This window comes from Lagenorhynchus albirostris, chromosome 6 (genome assembly GCF_949774975.1).
Source record: "Lagenorhynchus albirostris chromosome 6, mLagAlb1.1, whole genome shotgun sequence".
NCBI classification, from domain to species: domain Eukaryota; kingdom Metazoa; phylum Chordata; class Mammalia; order Artiodactyla; family Delphinidae; genus Lagenorhynchus; species Lagenorhynchus albirostris.
Window position 1 is genome coordinate 7,547,143 of NC_083100.1, and position 14,689 is coordinate 7,561,831.

Consider the following 14,689-nt stretch of genomic DNA (forward strand, 5'->3'; position numbering starts at 1 on the left):
CTGCATCGCTCCAGCCCTCACTTCCTTTGGTCCTTGTTCAGCCGTCAGCTCCTCAGGCAGCCCCTCCCTGACTGCTGATGTGAATCACCCCCCACCCCTCACACAGACACACACTCTGCCCCCACTTGCTAAGGAGTTTTCTGCCTAGAACATATCACTCCGGGCATCACACTGTATAACAGTTTATTTGACAATTGCTTTGTCCCTCCCGGAACCCAGAGCTCCCCCGCTGCTCCTTGGCTCTCCCAGCCTGGAATGGGCACGGGGGCTGGGGGGGCGGGCACCATCACGGTAGCTGAGTGACGTGGGACAAGCCTCCTTCCTGGGTCGCCGTCTCCTTTCTAATGGTACCGCTGGGTTCCCAGGAGGGGCGGCTGAGGACTTTGTGTCGAGGGCCCCCTGGCTGTCCTGGTCCCAGCAGCCTCCTTGGCCAGCAAGGTGCCTACAGGGTGGGTTCCAGGAGGACAGGAAGCCACGCCTCCGCAGGGGCCCCTAAGTCCTCGGGTCTCCAGGAAAGGCGAGGCGTGGGTTCTAGGCGGGCCTAGGGACAGCTCTGGGAGAGTGCCTGCCTGGTCCGCAGGCAGGGCTACGGGTGCCAAGTGGAGACTGCGTGGTCCAAGCCCCCGCCTTTCCTGGGGTCCCAGCTGGACAGCACGGAATCTTAGGCCACCGAGCTTGGGGGCAGGGAGGGGGACTATAGGTGTCACAGGAAAATCAGGGCCTCAGCCTCCAGGGTGGCCCGGGCCCGTGAAGGGCGGGGGGCTGGCGGAGGGCCGGGTGGGGGACGCGGGGGCGGTGGCCAGGATGGGACGCCGTGGTGGGGACTCCGAGGTGGCAGCTCGGGTGTGGCCTGGGCTAGGGGCTCTTGCGCGGGAACAGGAGCCCCTGAGGCCCGGGGCGGGTGTGGGTCAGTGCGGGCCAGTCGCCAGCAGCACCGGCAGCAGCGCCGAGACCAGCAGCGCCAGCAAGGGCGGGCAGGCGGCCTGGTGCGCGGCGTCGGCGGGGCCGCCGGGGGGCTGCAGGTGGCAGTAGCTGGTGTAGGGCTCCACGCAGGCAGCGAAGGCCATGACGTGCGCCACGAAGGTCTGCTCCTGCACGCCGTGCACCAGGTGCGCCTGCGGGCCGCGCGCGAACACCGCCACGTCCTCGCCGCCGTGGGTCTCGCTCCTCAGGGGCACGGCCGCCTGCTGCCGGTACGCGGGGTCGCCTGACCGGAGGGTGGGAGTTCAGGGCATGCGGGGAGGCGGGACCCCTCCCGTGAGTTCCCGGCCGGGGTCCCGCCCCCAACGCAGCCCCCTCTGCACTCACTGCTTTTGGTCTCGTTGACGTCGGGCCTTGAGGCTCCAGGAGGCACGTACCCCGGGCCGTTGCCATAGAGGATGGAGGTGTAGGACTTGCCGTCAGTGGCCTTGTCAAAACCCAGCCCTGCAGGGAGGAGGGGGTCCGGTGACTTCCATGCGCCTCCTGTGTGCTGAGCCCGGCCACTTCTGGCCTGTTCACTGGCTCACTCCTCGCCGGAGCCGTGCAGGGAGGAGGGGGTCCGGTGAGCACTTTGGCCCCAGCCTTCCATGCGCCTCCTGTGTGCTGAGCCCGGCCACTTCCGGCCTGTTCACTGGCTCACTCCTCGCCGGAGCCGTGCAGGGCAGTTGCTCTTACTACCCGACTTGGCGGATGAGGAAACTGGCTCAGAGCAAAGTCTGCCATGTAACTTCCGGAAAAGCGCCCGCGCCGCTCCCTGGGCTTACCGAAAACGGAGCTTCCGCGCAGTGTGTAGCCGCCGAAAGAGAAAACATGGGAGTGGTCGGCGGTGACGAGGATCAGCGTGTCTGCTTCACTAGTGAGCTGGCTGGCCTTGGCAATGGCATTGTCGAACATGACCGCCTCGGTCAGCGCCCTGTAAGCTATGCCTTCGTGGTGACCGTGGTCAATGCGGCCTCCTGCAAGAAGGTCACGTATGAGATGCCGAATCTGCCCTGACTGCCCGCTTCCTTCCTCTGCTCATCAAGGGGCTGCCACTCACCCTCCACGAAGAGGTAGAAGCCACGGGGATTCCTGCTCAGCACACGCAGGGCTACTTCGGTCATCTCCTGCAGGGATGGGTCCTTGGTGTGGTCTCGCTGGAACTCATACTTCATGTCTGCTGGCTCAAAGAGGCCTGTGGGAAAGGGGACCAGTAGTGACCGGCAAGTTAGGGTGCAAGGAGGACCAAAGGCAGCCATCCCGGGGGAGGACAGTGGGGTGGGGTCATTACCCATGAGGTGTGTTACACTGGGGTCCTTAGATGCCTGAATGAGCGCAGTGCGGTTCCACACGTACTGGGTACCCTGGGAGGGGCAGGACCAGGCCTCAGCCCATAGCCCGACACCCTGCAGCCCCTGCCCTGCTGTACCCCCTGCACCCACGAGCCCCCATCACCTGCTGCTTGGCCTGCCACTCCTGCACCAGGTTCCTCTGGTCCTTCCGGATTCCGTTCTCACTGGTGTTGCCTGGGTATTCAGGGTCTGGGGTCCCCTCAGGAAACATGTACTTTCGGCCTCCACCCAGGATCACCTGGGGCCAGGGATTAGGGTAAGTGGGTTCGGGGCCCGGCTGGCCCTTTGCTCCCTCCTCAGACAGCCCCTAGCATCCCAGCCAGGTCTGTGGGTGGCCTGGGATTGTGGCGGGTGTGGGACCCGCCCCCTCGCCCCGCCCCGCCCCTTGCCCCTTGCCCCTTGCCCCTCACGTCTCACATCTATGTCCATGTTGTAGACGAGCTGCATGGCGATGTCCTGGCAGCCCTCCTTCTTCGCCTGGGCAGGCATGTCCGTGTCCGAATACCAGTTACGGTTCACCGTGTGTGCATAGGTGGCAGCTGGCGACGCATGCTGCACCCTCGTAGTGGTCACCACTCCCACTGACTTCCCTGGGGGTGGCAGAGGTCAGGATGGGCCACTGAGGTCTCTGAGCCTGTCCCTACCGGCGAAGCTGGCCCCAAGCCTACCTGCTTTCTTGGCCCGGCTCATCACAGATGTGACCTCATTGCCGGGTACCGTGCTGCACTGGTTGTACCGGGCAGCTGCACTTACACCAATGGTCTTCATGTTGGCCTTGACCCCGCACAGGTAGGCGGTGGCCGTGCCTGCGCTGTCTGGCACCTGTCTGTCCACGTTGTATGTCTGGGGGCAGAGATGCTTTCAGCTCTGCTCACGGGTGTACACCCAGATCCTGACCCAGGCCCTGGGGCCCATGCTCACTGTACCCAGGCCCTACCTCAGCCCCAGCCCTCCTGGGACCTTCCTCCTGCCATGCTCCCTAGCCCCACGCCCACCCCTCTGGTGTAGAGCACCCTGAGGCCACTCAGCCCTTACCTTGGACAGAGCCACGTACGGGAACTGGTCCATGGCCAGGGGCGTCTCCGCTCCCAGTTTGCCATTCATCTGCCCCTTTAGGATCCGAGTGGCTGTCACCGTGGGCACCCCCATCCCTGTAGGTACACCTTGTGTCAGGCCTGAGTCCCCAGGGCCACGCTGTGTCTGCCGGCAGCCGAGGGCTCCAGGGCTGCAGGGCGCTGGGATGGACAGGCCTAGCGCACTCACCATCCCCCAGGAAGAGAATGAGATTCTTAGCAGCCGTCTGGATGGGCTGCAGCTTCTTAGCAACATCCAGGGCCTGGGCTGCCTGGCGGTTCCAAAAGGCTGGGTTTTCCTCTTCAACTGGCCAAGGGGAGAGTGGACTCAGGTAGCCTCGGGGAGCCCCCTGTGTCGGGGGGCGGCTGGGAGGCGCCTCACTACCTGGGCTGAAGCCAAGGGAGAGCCGCAGGCCTAGCAGCAGAGGTACCCAGGCCCCCTGCATGCCTGTGCGATGGCGGAGGGCGTCAAGGCTGGGACGCTGGGGACGTGGCTCTCGGGCGAGGCTGGGACACCAGGGTATCAGCTTCAGTACAAGCTGCTTGGGCTTAAATCAGGGAGGACTTTATCCCGGCTGTAAAAGGCTCTGTGTCCCGCCCAGTGCCCGAGGCGGCCACACCCTGTCCCTGGTCCTGACCTATGACTTTAAGCCATGTTGCCAGAGGGAAGTGGAGGGGTGTGGCTGAGTGCACGGGGGTCCTGATGGAAGCAGGTCCTTCCCTCACAGGATGGTCCCCAGCTGGCTCTTCAGGGTGGGGTGGGGATTAGGGGGCAGAGGCCCTTTGCCTGAGGAACATCTGCAAGGGCCTGATGGGGGCCACTCCCCTCTCTCTGCTCACCAAGTCCTGTGGGAGAACCATCTCTCCTTCATTCACCTCATGTGTCAGTAGTTTCTGAAAGTCAGCATGGCCTGGTTTGGCCCTGGGTGGAGGCACACAGCCAAGGCCAGGGGCCGAGGTTGGCCTTCCTGGTGCCCTGAGGCACAGAGACACGTGGGGTGGTCTGGCTGCCCTGCCACCCACTCAGCTTCTCACCAGTCTTGGCCTGGGCAGGTGGGGCGGGCACGGGGCTGGTGGCGGGAGAGGAGGGGCCCTGGAACCTGGGCCTAAAGTTCTCCTGCTGTGAAAAAGGGTGCAGCTGGGTGACAGCAGAGTGGGGGCCTCGTGTGTGTCTCCAATTACTGAGGGCTAGGCTGGGCCAGCGTTGTCGTGTGTGTGTGTGTGTGTGTGTGTGTGTGTGTGTGTGTGTGTGTGTGTGTGTGTGTGTGTGTGTGTGTGTGTGTGTGTGTGTGTGTGTGTGTAAGGTGCCTGTAAAGGGCTGGCAGGGGTGGGACTAGTGCCCTGTACCTGAAGTTGACCTCTGCTCCCTTGGACAGGTATGGAAGCCAGGGGTGAGTCTGTTCTCCCCACAGGCAAGGCACACTCACAGGCGTAGCTTCTGATAAGGAGCTAAGAGGTTTCAGTTGCCCCAGGTTGGGTTCAAAACGTTCCTCCAATCCGGCAATCCCACTTCTGGGTATATATCCCAAAGGACTGAAAGCAGGATCTAGAAGAGGTATTTGTCACCCACGTTTGTAGCAGCAGTACTCACAGTCGCCAAGAGGTGCAGGCAAGTGTCCACCAGCAGATGAGTGGATGAAGAAAGCATGATACAGCTACAATGGAATATTATTCAGCCTTAAAGAGGAAGGGAAGTCTGACACCTGCTACAACATGGATGAACCTTGAGGACATGATGCGCGGTGAAGCAAACCCGTCCCCCAAAGACAAACACTGTGTGATTCCGCTTCACTAGGTGTCTCAAGTTGTCAGACGCATAGAAATAGAAAGTTGGATGGCGGCTGCCAGGAGCTGGGAGGAGGGGGCTTGTGTAACGGATGCAGACTTTCAGGTTTGCGAGATGACAAAGTTCTGGGGACCTGTGGCCAACAATGTGAATAGATTAACACTACTGACCTGGACACTTAAAAGTGGTCAAGATGGGAACTTTTATGTCGTGTCTTTTACCACAATTAGGAAATTTTTTTCAAAGAAAACAACGTGTACCTCCCAGCCCCACCCACCCCAGTGGACCGCAGTAGCCCCTCCCCACGCAGCCACCTCACCCCCTGAGTCAAAGTGCCCTGGCCCCCAGCATCCCCCTGCCCAGCCCCACTCCCCAGTGTGCCCTCCCCTCAGGCAGAACTTCTGGGCTCCTCCTCCTTTTTTTTTTTTTTTTAAATTTACTTACTTGATTTACTTATTTTTGGCTGTGTTGGGTCTTCATTGCCGCGCGCGGGCTTTCTCTAGTTGCGCCGAGCGGGGGCTACTCTTCACTGCGGTGCGCGGGCTTCTCCTTGCGGAGCACAGGCTCTAGGTGAGCAGGCTTCAGTAGTTGTGGCTCACGGGCTCAGTAGTTGTGGCGCATGGGCTTAGTTGCTCCGCGGCACGTGGGATCTTCCCGGACCAGGGCTCGAACCCGTGTCCCCTGCATTGGCAGGCGTATTCTCAACCACTGCGCCACCGGGGAAGCCCTCTCCTCCTCCCTTGACCTGCTCTTCCACCCGCTCACCATGCTGACCCAGGTGAAACTCTAGCTCTCAGAGGACACACCAGGTTAGGGGGCATCCTTCCTGGCCTCTGCGAGTTGCCTCCATAGCTGCCTCTGTCCCCTGCATAGTCTTGTGCTTGGAAAATTCTTGGCTACAGGTCAGGAGAGACTAACGCCTGGGCAGGCCCTTAATTCATGAATCGGTTCCTTTGACCAGGCCGTAGGTTAAAGTTTTGTTACTCCAAGATTAATCTTTAGTCCAGTGAATTCCCAGTCCCCTTTTTTAATTTGAATTTTTGACATAACTGTAGATTCACTTGTGGTTCTAGGAAATAATAGAGATCCCTTGCACGCTTCGTCCAATCTTCTCCAGTGTTATAATTCACAGATTTTCACATTTCTCTTCAGATTCCCCCATTTTACACGTGCACACCTGTGATTGTGTAGGTTCTGTACCATCTTATCACATGCGTGGGTTCATGTAAACACCAGCACAGTCAAGGTGCTGAGCAGCTCCAACCCCCCCTGCTCCTTTACAGCCACCCCACCCTCTGTCCCTAATCCCTGTCCCGTATTTCTAAAATCCTGTCATTTCAAATAAGTTACATGAGTGGAATCATACAATCTTTTTTTTCTTTTTTTTTTTTTTGCGGTACGCGGGCCTCTCACCGCTGTGGCCTCTCCCGTCACGGAACACGGGCTCCGGACGCGCAGGCTCAGCGGCCATGGCTCACGGGCCCAGCCGCTCCACGGCATGTGGGATCCTCCCGGACCGGGGCACGAGCCCGTGTCCCCTGCATCGGCAGGTGGACTCTCAACCACTGCGCCACCAGGGAAGCCCCACACAATCTTTGGGACTGGTCTTTTTCACTCAGCCTAATTCCCTGGAGATTCACCCGAGCAAGGGTCAGCTGTTGACTCCTTTGTGCCGCTGAGCAGTGTCCGGGGTGAGTGGACCCCGCAGCGTGTTTAACCATTCTCATGTGCAAGGACCTCTAGGCTGATTCCAGGTTTGGCTGTTATGAATAAAGCTGCCACGAATCTCCTCGGACAGGTTTTTGCGTGAACGTTTCATTTCATTCCATTTCTCTGGGATGCGTGCCCAGGAGTGCAAATGCTGGGTCACAGCGTTGTTGCATGTCTAGTGTTTTTGTTTGTTTGTTTAAGAAAGCACATTCCCCTGCGGCCCCCCAACCGAAATGACCTGCCTAATTGTTCTGCAGAGTGGTCGCACCACTTTGCATTCCCACCAGCAATGTATGAGCGATACAGTTTCTCTGCATTCACACCACCATTTGGTGTTGTCACTGTTTTTAATTTTAACCATGCTAATAGGTGTGGAGTATAAAGTTTCCTTTAATGCTTTTCTTATGATGAGATTAAGTGATCATCAGCTATGACCCCTCTTGGTTTCGTGTGCATTTTGTCCTGTGCCTAGGCAGGATCGGAGACCAAATACAAACCCCGTGTCTCTTGCAGTAAACAAAGGATGTTTGTCCATGTTCCCACCAGGGCACCCTGCCTCCCTCCTCTGGGCCTGAGTCACCTGACTGTGATGAGATGCTCTTACACATTGTCCCCTGGAGCCCAGGGATGACAAGGCAGCAGGCAGCGGAGCTTTCTGCTCTGGAGTAAGAGATGACACCTCCAGTCCTGCACTCTGGGGTTACGGATACCTCGGGCCAGGGGATGGCCAGCTGCATGGAGCCTGCTCTCTGGGGGATGTTTGTCCTGGTCTCTCTGTTCTCTGGGAAGGAAGGCCTTGTCCTGTGGGGCCCCATCTAGAGCCCCAGCACCCTCCACCGTTGTCCCCACTTACCACCCTCGGCTCTCTGGACTGTGTCCCAGCCCCCAGCATGGTGGACCCTGCAGGCACTGCCGGCAGCGGGCGGCAGGGGGGTGTGATGCCGAGCCCACTGCAGCACCAGCCGAGCCATGGGGGATGCCTTCTGCCTGCCTCCTGCCCTCCCAGTCTCACGATGTCCCCTGGAGTTGTAGTGACAGTCCTTCCACTCAGGGGAGAGCAGGGCGGCAGCTGGGAACAGAAAGGCTGTTGATCATCAATAGGCCACACCTCCCCCCCAGCACTTTGGGGAAATGGAGGCCCCCCTCTCCAGGGGCAAGTGCTCCCTGGGCCCTCGTCCCCAGCTCTCATTTCCACCTCCCACCAATCCTGTAGAGATGGTATGAACGTCCCCACTCGTGCTGGGATGCAGGAAGCCAACGCAAGTTTTATTTTGCCTTCTTTTCTTTGGGGGCCACATGGAATCAGGGAGGTGTCGAGCCTCCTGAGGCCACCTGGGCATCTGGCAGGGAGGTAGGAGGGCACGTGGTGAGCCCTGGGGCTGGGGAACGTCATCTCAGCCTAGTCCAGCCAGAGTGGCAGCGCCTGGCTGGTGTGGGATTCCTGATGAGGTCTTCGCCTCTGGACAGGCCTGCCCATGCATTTCTGAGGCCACCCATCCCTCCTCCCAGCATGCCTGAGGCAAGGGCCATCAGGAAAGTTGGTCACAGGGAGGCCAGCATTGCTCACATAGCAATTAGGCGCATCACAGCCCCGGAGCGACTGACGGCTCAGAAAGGAGCGCTCAGCTGAGAGCAGTAAGGTCGCGGCCCCTGGGTCACAGGCTCCTTAGGAGTCCTGTGGAAGTCAGCTGCCCAGAGTTCTCAGAGGTCACATGGAAGGTGAAGGCACTGGCATTGGGGGAGGGGAAGCTGCCTTTCTTTGTGGCTATGGTTTGCGTGCTTCAGAACCTGGCTCTGCACTTCCCGAGGGGCAGATGCGAGTGACTGGAGAACAGCCTCGGGAAGGGCCAGTCCTGGGAGGCCTGTGGAAGGAACCAGAGACAGCACGAACCCCAGGGCACCCAAGGGTCACACGGGGGAAATGTCTGCAGAAATGTGTTCTGGACTCAGCAGAGCTGGAGGGCGCACATCGGGGTTCATCCGGGAACCCCAGGGATCACGCTCGCCCTCGTGCTGGGAACCTCTCCACCTGCAGAAGGGTCAGCAGCAGTTTTGGCATTTGGGGTTGGAGGGACGTGGCAAAGCTGAAAGGAAGGCCCCAGAGGCAACTGTTAGTAGAGAGAACTCATGATACTTGCCTTGGAAGCAGGTCAGGAGGTGGGGCTGAGGTCTCAGAGGCTCTGTGGGGCTCTCTGAGAGAGGCTGGCCAGAGAGGGTCTCAGAGACAAAAACCAGCTCAGCGGCTGCATGTTCTTCAAAGGAGACAACTTGGTTCAGTTTAAAGTCTCTTGAGCAGCGACCTGGAGGCCCAGATGAGCCCCCGCAGACCCAACCGGTGTGGGGCCTCCTGTCTAGGGGGGTGCGGGATGCCTCAACCCACTCATGCTCCTGGACACCGTCCCGGGGAAGAAGTGAGGTCCCCTGGGCTGGTTAGTAGGAAGAGTGTGGACCTTACGGGCTGGGGCCCAGGGGCCTCCCCTGACCAGAGTGTCTGGCGCCCTTGGGAGAGGGGCAGGAAGTCAAGCTGGTAAGTGGGTTCCCATGGAATCTGGGCGGAAGAGAAGTCTGGATGTAAGTTCCAAGACGAGGTCGCAGGATTGGTGCTGGGCTGTGCTTCAGGGGCTAGAAGAGGGTGGAAAGAGAGGAGGGGATGCTGGGCTGAGGAGGTCGGCCTCCAAGATGCTGCTGGAGGGGGTGGCACTGGAGGAGGGGGAGCTGGGGCAGAGGCAGGTCGGGAGTCACTGGCAGAGGAAGGTGGCAGAGGCACTTTGGGACATGGTGTGACACCGTTCTCGGCCCTCAGAATCTGCCCTCTCCTTGGTCCCTGCCCTCCTTGCTGGCTCCCTCTGAACAGTGCCTCTCAGAAAGCCCCTCCCCCAATCCCTCTTCTGCAGCTGTCCTTGCTCTGTCAGCCACTCTCCCATCCGCCTCTGCCGTAGCTGCCTTTCCAGCCCCTACTGGACAGGTTTCTCATACAGGGAGACATTGGAAAGGCGTTCAAGTGATGCAGCATAAACCACATGGTGGTATCACAGACCCCAGGCTGGTAAAGCCCAAAAAGCCCAACTCTGCGAGCCTTGGAGAAGAAGAGGAGACGGAACCGAGTCCACTGCAGACACAAGCCTTCTCCAGTGACATGAGGACATGCCTGTCCCATGACGGAGGTAGTTCTACTCTGGGTAAATGTCCTGGAGAGTCCGTGGCACATGTGCCCCAGGAGGTATGTGCCAACACATTTAAAGTAGCACCATTTAATAAGCAGCCAGAAGTTGGAAATAGCATCGGCAGGAAAAAATTACAGCATCGTCATACGTGGAATACTAGACAGCAATGGAAGTGATGAGACTTTTGCTGCATGCAACAGATTCACTGCTTCTCACCAACAGTGCTGAATGAAAGATGCAAATCACGAAAGAAGGCATCTCAATTCCATCAACTCTTATACCCTAAACCTTAGCCTCCGTTAGGACTCCATTAACAAGTCTGTTTTGCAAGGAGCCCCAGAAACCTTCCTTTTTATCCCTCCCACCCTGCTATTTTATCCATTCTCATAAAAAAGGCTTTGGGGTCCCCAGTGAGGGGTCGAGCCAAGGGACCCCTTTTGTCAGTCTTGGACTTGATTAATTGGCCTAACTGTTGCCCCAAGTGATTGCTGGTCAGGTATCTCAAGTGCAATATTTTTCTTCTAGCCTTTAAAATTTTTCTACTTGGGGTAAATAATGTGGACTTGTTTGGGAGATGAAAGTTTGTATAAAAGTGGTGTATCTGAATAAGCTTTATGTAAGATGGCTACTTCTCCTTTTCCTGATTGTACTGTGGGGATAGACACATGTCTCATTGGGAAATGCTTCCTCTGCCTGGTATATAAGACAGGGCAAGGCTTCCCTGGTGGCACAGTGGTTAAGAATCCGCCTGCCAATGCAGGGGACACGGGTTCGAGCCCTGGTCCGGGAAGATCCCACATGCCGCGGAGCAACGAAGCCTGTGTGCCACAACTACTGAGCCTGCTCTCTAGAGCCCGTGCTCCGCAACAAAAGGAGCCACTGCAATGAGAAGCCCGCGCACCGCAAAGAAGAGTAGCCCCCGCTCGCCGCAACTAGAGAAAGCCCGTGTGCAGCAGCGAAAACCCAACGTTGCCAAAAATAAATAAATTTATAAAAAAGACAGGGCATATACATCTGCCTCTTAGGCAATGTTAATTCAAAATACTTAAGAAAATCACTAGGATTACCTGAGCCCATACAGTATGAGGTAAAAACTGGGGGCTAATAAAAGCAATGATGGAGACTTCTTTTTGCCCCTAGGGTGAATTGGTCTGACTTTGACCAGAAGTCCAGACCTGAAAGAGGGCCTTTGTTGAATGCCTTGCGCAAACTTTTCAAAGCATGGTACATTGAATCCTAAAGATCTAGAATATAGAAATCTTTTTTAAAAAATTTTTTAATTACTTTACTTATTTGTTTTTGGCTGCGTTGGGTGTTTGTCGCTGCGTGTGGGCTTTCTCTAGTTGCAGTGAGCGGGGGCTACTCTTTGTTGCGGTGCATGGGCTTCTCATTGCGGTGGTTTCTCTTGTTGCAGAGCACGGGCTCTAGGCGCACGGGCTTCAGTAGTTGTGGCTCGCGGGCTCTAGAGTGCAGGCTCAGTAGTTGTGGTGCATGGGCTTCGATGCTCCACGGCATGTGGGATCTTCCCGGACCTGGGCTCGAACCTGTGTCCCCTGAATTGGCAGGCGGATTCTTAACCACTGCACCATCAGGGAAGCCCCTATAGAAATCTTTTGATTTCCAGTTTAGTTGGAAATATTCTAACTGATATAAAGGAGCAAATTAAAGAAAATGTAGTTGGACAAATCAATCTTTTGATATCATTTAGGTGGCAACCCAGTTCCTTTGGGAATGAAAAGCAACTGTCCTTGTCTTACAAATCTCTACAAATCAGAAATGTAAATACAGCCCATAATGGCCTGAGACTGAGCCCAGTTAACTCTATCAGGTAGAACCTGAAACCAAAGGAGAAAAAAGGGAAAAGAAGTCTTAAAACTCAAACTGCTGGAAAGGCTCTCTCATCTAAAATCTAATTCACAGCCTCTTTAAGGATTTGTCAAGGACGAATACAAATCTTAAAAGTGTTTTCTGCAAATAGTAAAAAGCCTTAGCCACTTGAGCAGATAACTTATTCCAACTGGTATTTATAAGCTAGTAAGTTTTATAGTGTAATACCTGGTTCATGACTAAGTTTTAAAATGAAGCTATGAGATCTCTGGTTATCTGTTTGTCATAGGTATGTTACAGCTATGTCTCTACCTGTGGATGGTGTAACCAGATTGGGTAGAAGTCCCTGGAGAAAGAGAACTGGAAAGACTTTCTTGACATAAGGAAGCCATTTTCTGGCCTAAGCCATTTTGTGATCTAAGGCTGGCCACAACGTGTTCCCTTGAACAGGTCTCAGTAATAATGGTCTTAAGGGCGAACTTATCAGACAAGAGAAGTAACAATTGCAAAGATAATGAATCAGGTGTAAAGACTCCCAGTTCTATTTCAATGGTAGGAATTAGCCTAACTGTCTTGAGCTGTTTTGCAGAATTTAAACCCTCCCCGGTAGGGTGCTCAACCACCAGATAAACAGGAACCTAAGGGATGACGATGTTGCCTTTTCTGACCCTCATGACTTCAATCAACTGAAGCTTGAACTCTGTCCACTGCCCAAGCCCCCTGCATGAACACACATGTACCTTTAGCTTAAAAATTCCCCACTTTTGCTTTTCTGGAAGAAACTGGTTTGGGAAGATCGCCGGTGTTCTCCCTAGTTGCTACAAGTAGTAAATCCTTCCTTCTTCTCTCTCTAGCTGCTGTACTATGACCTTGCTAATGGTACTAGCTAGCTATATTACTTATATCTTGCCCATTTTATGATTCTCGTTTCTTGTATTACCTGATGGATAACCAGTTCTCTGATGACTAAATGCCTTGAGACAATTAGTCACATATGTAGCTCTCTAGAAAATTAATTGTAGTAGTATAACTCTAGATATGGGAAGAAGCAACAAGGGAGAAACATTTCCTGGATCATAATAGACTAATAAGATAGATGATCCAGAGAAGTTTTAGGTTATTAACAGGGTCTAATCCAGACATAGCACATGAATGGCCTACCAATGGAATCCTCACTTGACCTAGGAATGACACTTCCTAGAACAATGGGACAAATTGGTCATGAAATGCCCCTCAAACCTTGGTTGAACTTATGACCAAAAAGGGGGTAGACTGTAACAAAAAAAAAAAAAAAAAAAGGAACAGAGTGTCCTTCACCATCCAGTTATACCAAAGGTTAAACTGAAACCCACTGCAGTCCCCCACCAACAGTGTGCCCTGAGGGGAGTTCATGATGGAAAAAACAGGATGAGGCATTCTGTGCTTTGGATAAATGAGTCCCTAGACAGTTGAGATGCATACCTCAGGAATAATTCCAAAGAGCCATACATAGAAAAGCACTAAAATCATTGAGATCTCTGTTCTTCCTGGTCAGCACTACTCTTTTACTGAGATGTGTGCTTGACTATGTTTTTTCATAGCCAAAAAAATCATTATATATATATTGGCACCTCCTCCACCTCTGCAGAGCAGTTCCTCAGAGCAATCTGAGACACTGTTTCCCAGGCTATAGTCCTCAGTAATGTCCTTGAGTAACACTAAACTCATAACTCTTTGGTTATTTTTTTCTTTAAATTGACAAGTCAAAACTAAACCATAGGGCTTCCCTGGTGGCGCAGTGGTTGAGAGTCCGCCTGCCGATGCAGGGGACACGGGTTCGTGCCCCGGTCCGGGAAGATCCCACATGCCGCGGAGCGGCTGGGCCAGTGAGCCATGGCCGCTGAGCCTGCGTGTGCAGAGCCTGTGCTCCGCAACGGGAGAGGCCACAACAGTGAGAGGCCCGTGTACCACAAAAAACAAACAAACAAACAAACAAAAAAAAAAACAAACAAAAAAACTAAACCATATTGCAGATAAAATCAGAATAAGAAAATGATTTTCAGAAAATTCAGTGGTTCCCTTTGGTGGGGAAGGAAGGGATAGGTTGTGTAGGAGAAAGGGCATGGGATGGGGTGGGGAGGACGAAGGCCACATTCCATTTCCTGATTTGGGTGGTGGTTATTTTATTTTATTTTTAGAAGACAGAATTATATATATATGTATTTTATTTTTATTTTTCTTTGGCTGCGTTGGGTCTGCGTTGCTTCATCTTTCTCTAGTTGCGGTGAGCGGGGGCCACTCTTCGTTGTGTTGTGCGGGCTTCTCATTGCAGTGGCTTCTCTTGTTGCAGAGCACAGGCTTCAGTAGTTGTAACATGTGGGTTTCAGTAGTTGTGGCACACAGGCTCAGTAGTTGTGGCTCGCAGACTCTAGAGTGCAGGCTCGGTAGTTGTGGCCATGGGCTTAGTTGCTCTGTGGCATGTGGGATCTTCCCGGACCAGGGCTTGAACCCGTGTCCTCTGCATTGGCAGGTGGACTCTTAACCACTGTGTCACCAGGGAAGTCCCAACACCCCAGTGTTCATAGCAGCATTATTTACAATAGCCAAGACATGGAAGCAACCTAAATATCCATCAACAAATGAATGGATAAAGAAGATGTGGTACATATATACGATGGAATATCACTCAGCCGTAAAAAAGAATGAAATAATGCCATTTGCAGCAACATGGATGGACCTAGAGATTATCATACTAAGTGAAGTAAGTCAGACAAAGACAAATATCATATGATATCACTTATATGTAGAATCTAAAAAAAGATACAAATGAATTTACTT

General features: G+C 54.5%; 1 protein-coding gene across 1 annotated transcript; it reads right to left on the reverse strand.

Moving 5' to 3' along the window:
* Positions 1–765: 765 nt before the first annotated feature.
* ALPI (alkaline phosphatase, intestinal) lies at positions 766–4,552 on the reverse strand. Its single transcript, XM_060151234.1, has 10 exons — positions 3,576–4,552; positions 3,348–3,463; positions 2,981–3,155; positions 2,730–2,902; positions 2,416–2,550; positions 2,252–2,324; positions 2,021–2,155; positions 1,746–1,937; positions 1,309–1,425; positions 766–1,207 (listed from the first exon to the last, which is right to left on the reverse strand). Exons 1-10 carry the CDS (start codon positions 3,829–3,831, stop codon positions 909–911), a joined length of 1,671 nt encoding a protein of 556 aa, XP_060007217.1. The 5' UTR covers positions 3,832–4,552; the 3' UTR covers positions 766–908.
* Between the last annotated feature and the right edge of the window lie 10,137 nt (positions 4,553–14,689).

Coding starts and splice junctions, on each gene's coding strand:
- ALPI (XM_060151234.1), bottom strand. CDS start 3,831: ATGCAGGGGGCCTGGGTACCTCTGCTGCTAGGCCTGCGGCTCTCCCTT. Junction 1,426..1,745: donor GCGCGGAAGCTCCGTTTTCG/GTAAGCCCAGGG, acceptor TCCTCCCTGCAG/GGCTGGGTTTTGACAAGGCC. Junction 1,208..1,308: donor CGTCAACGAGACCAAAAGCA/GTGAGTGCAGAG, acceptor CCCTCCGGTCAG/GCGACCCCGCGTACCGGCAG.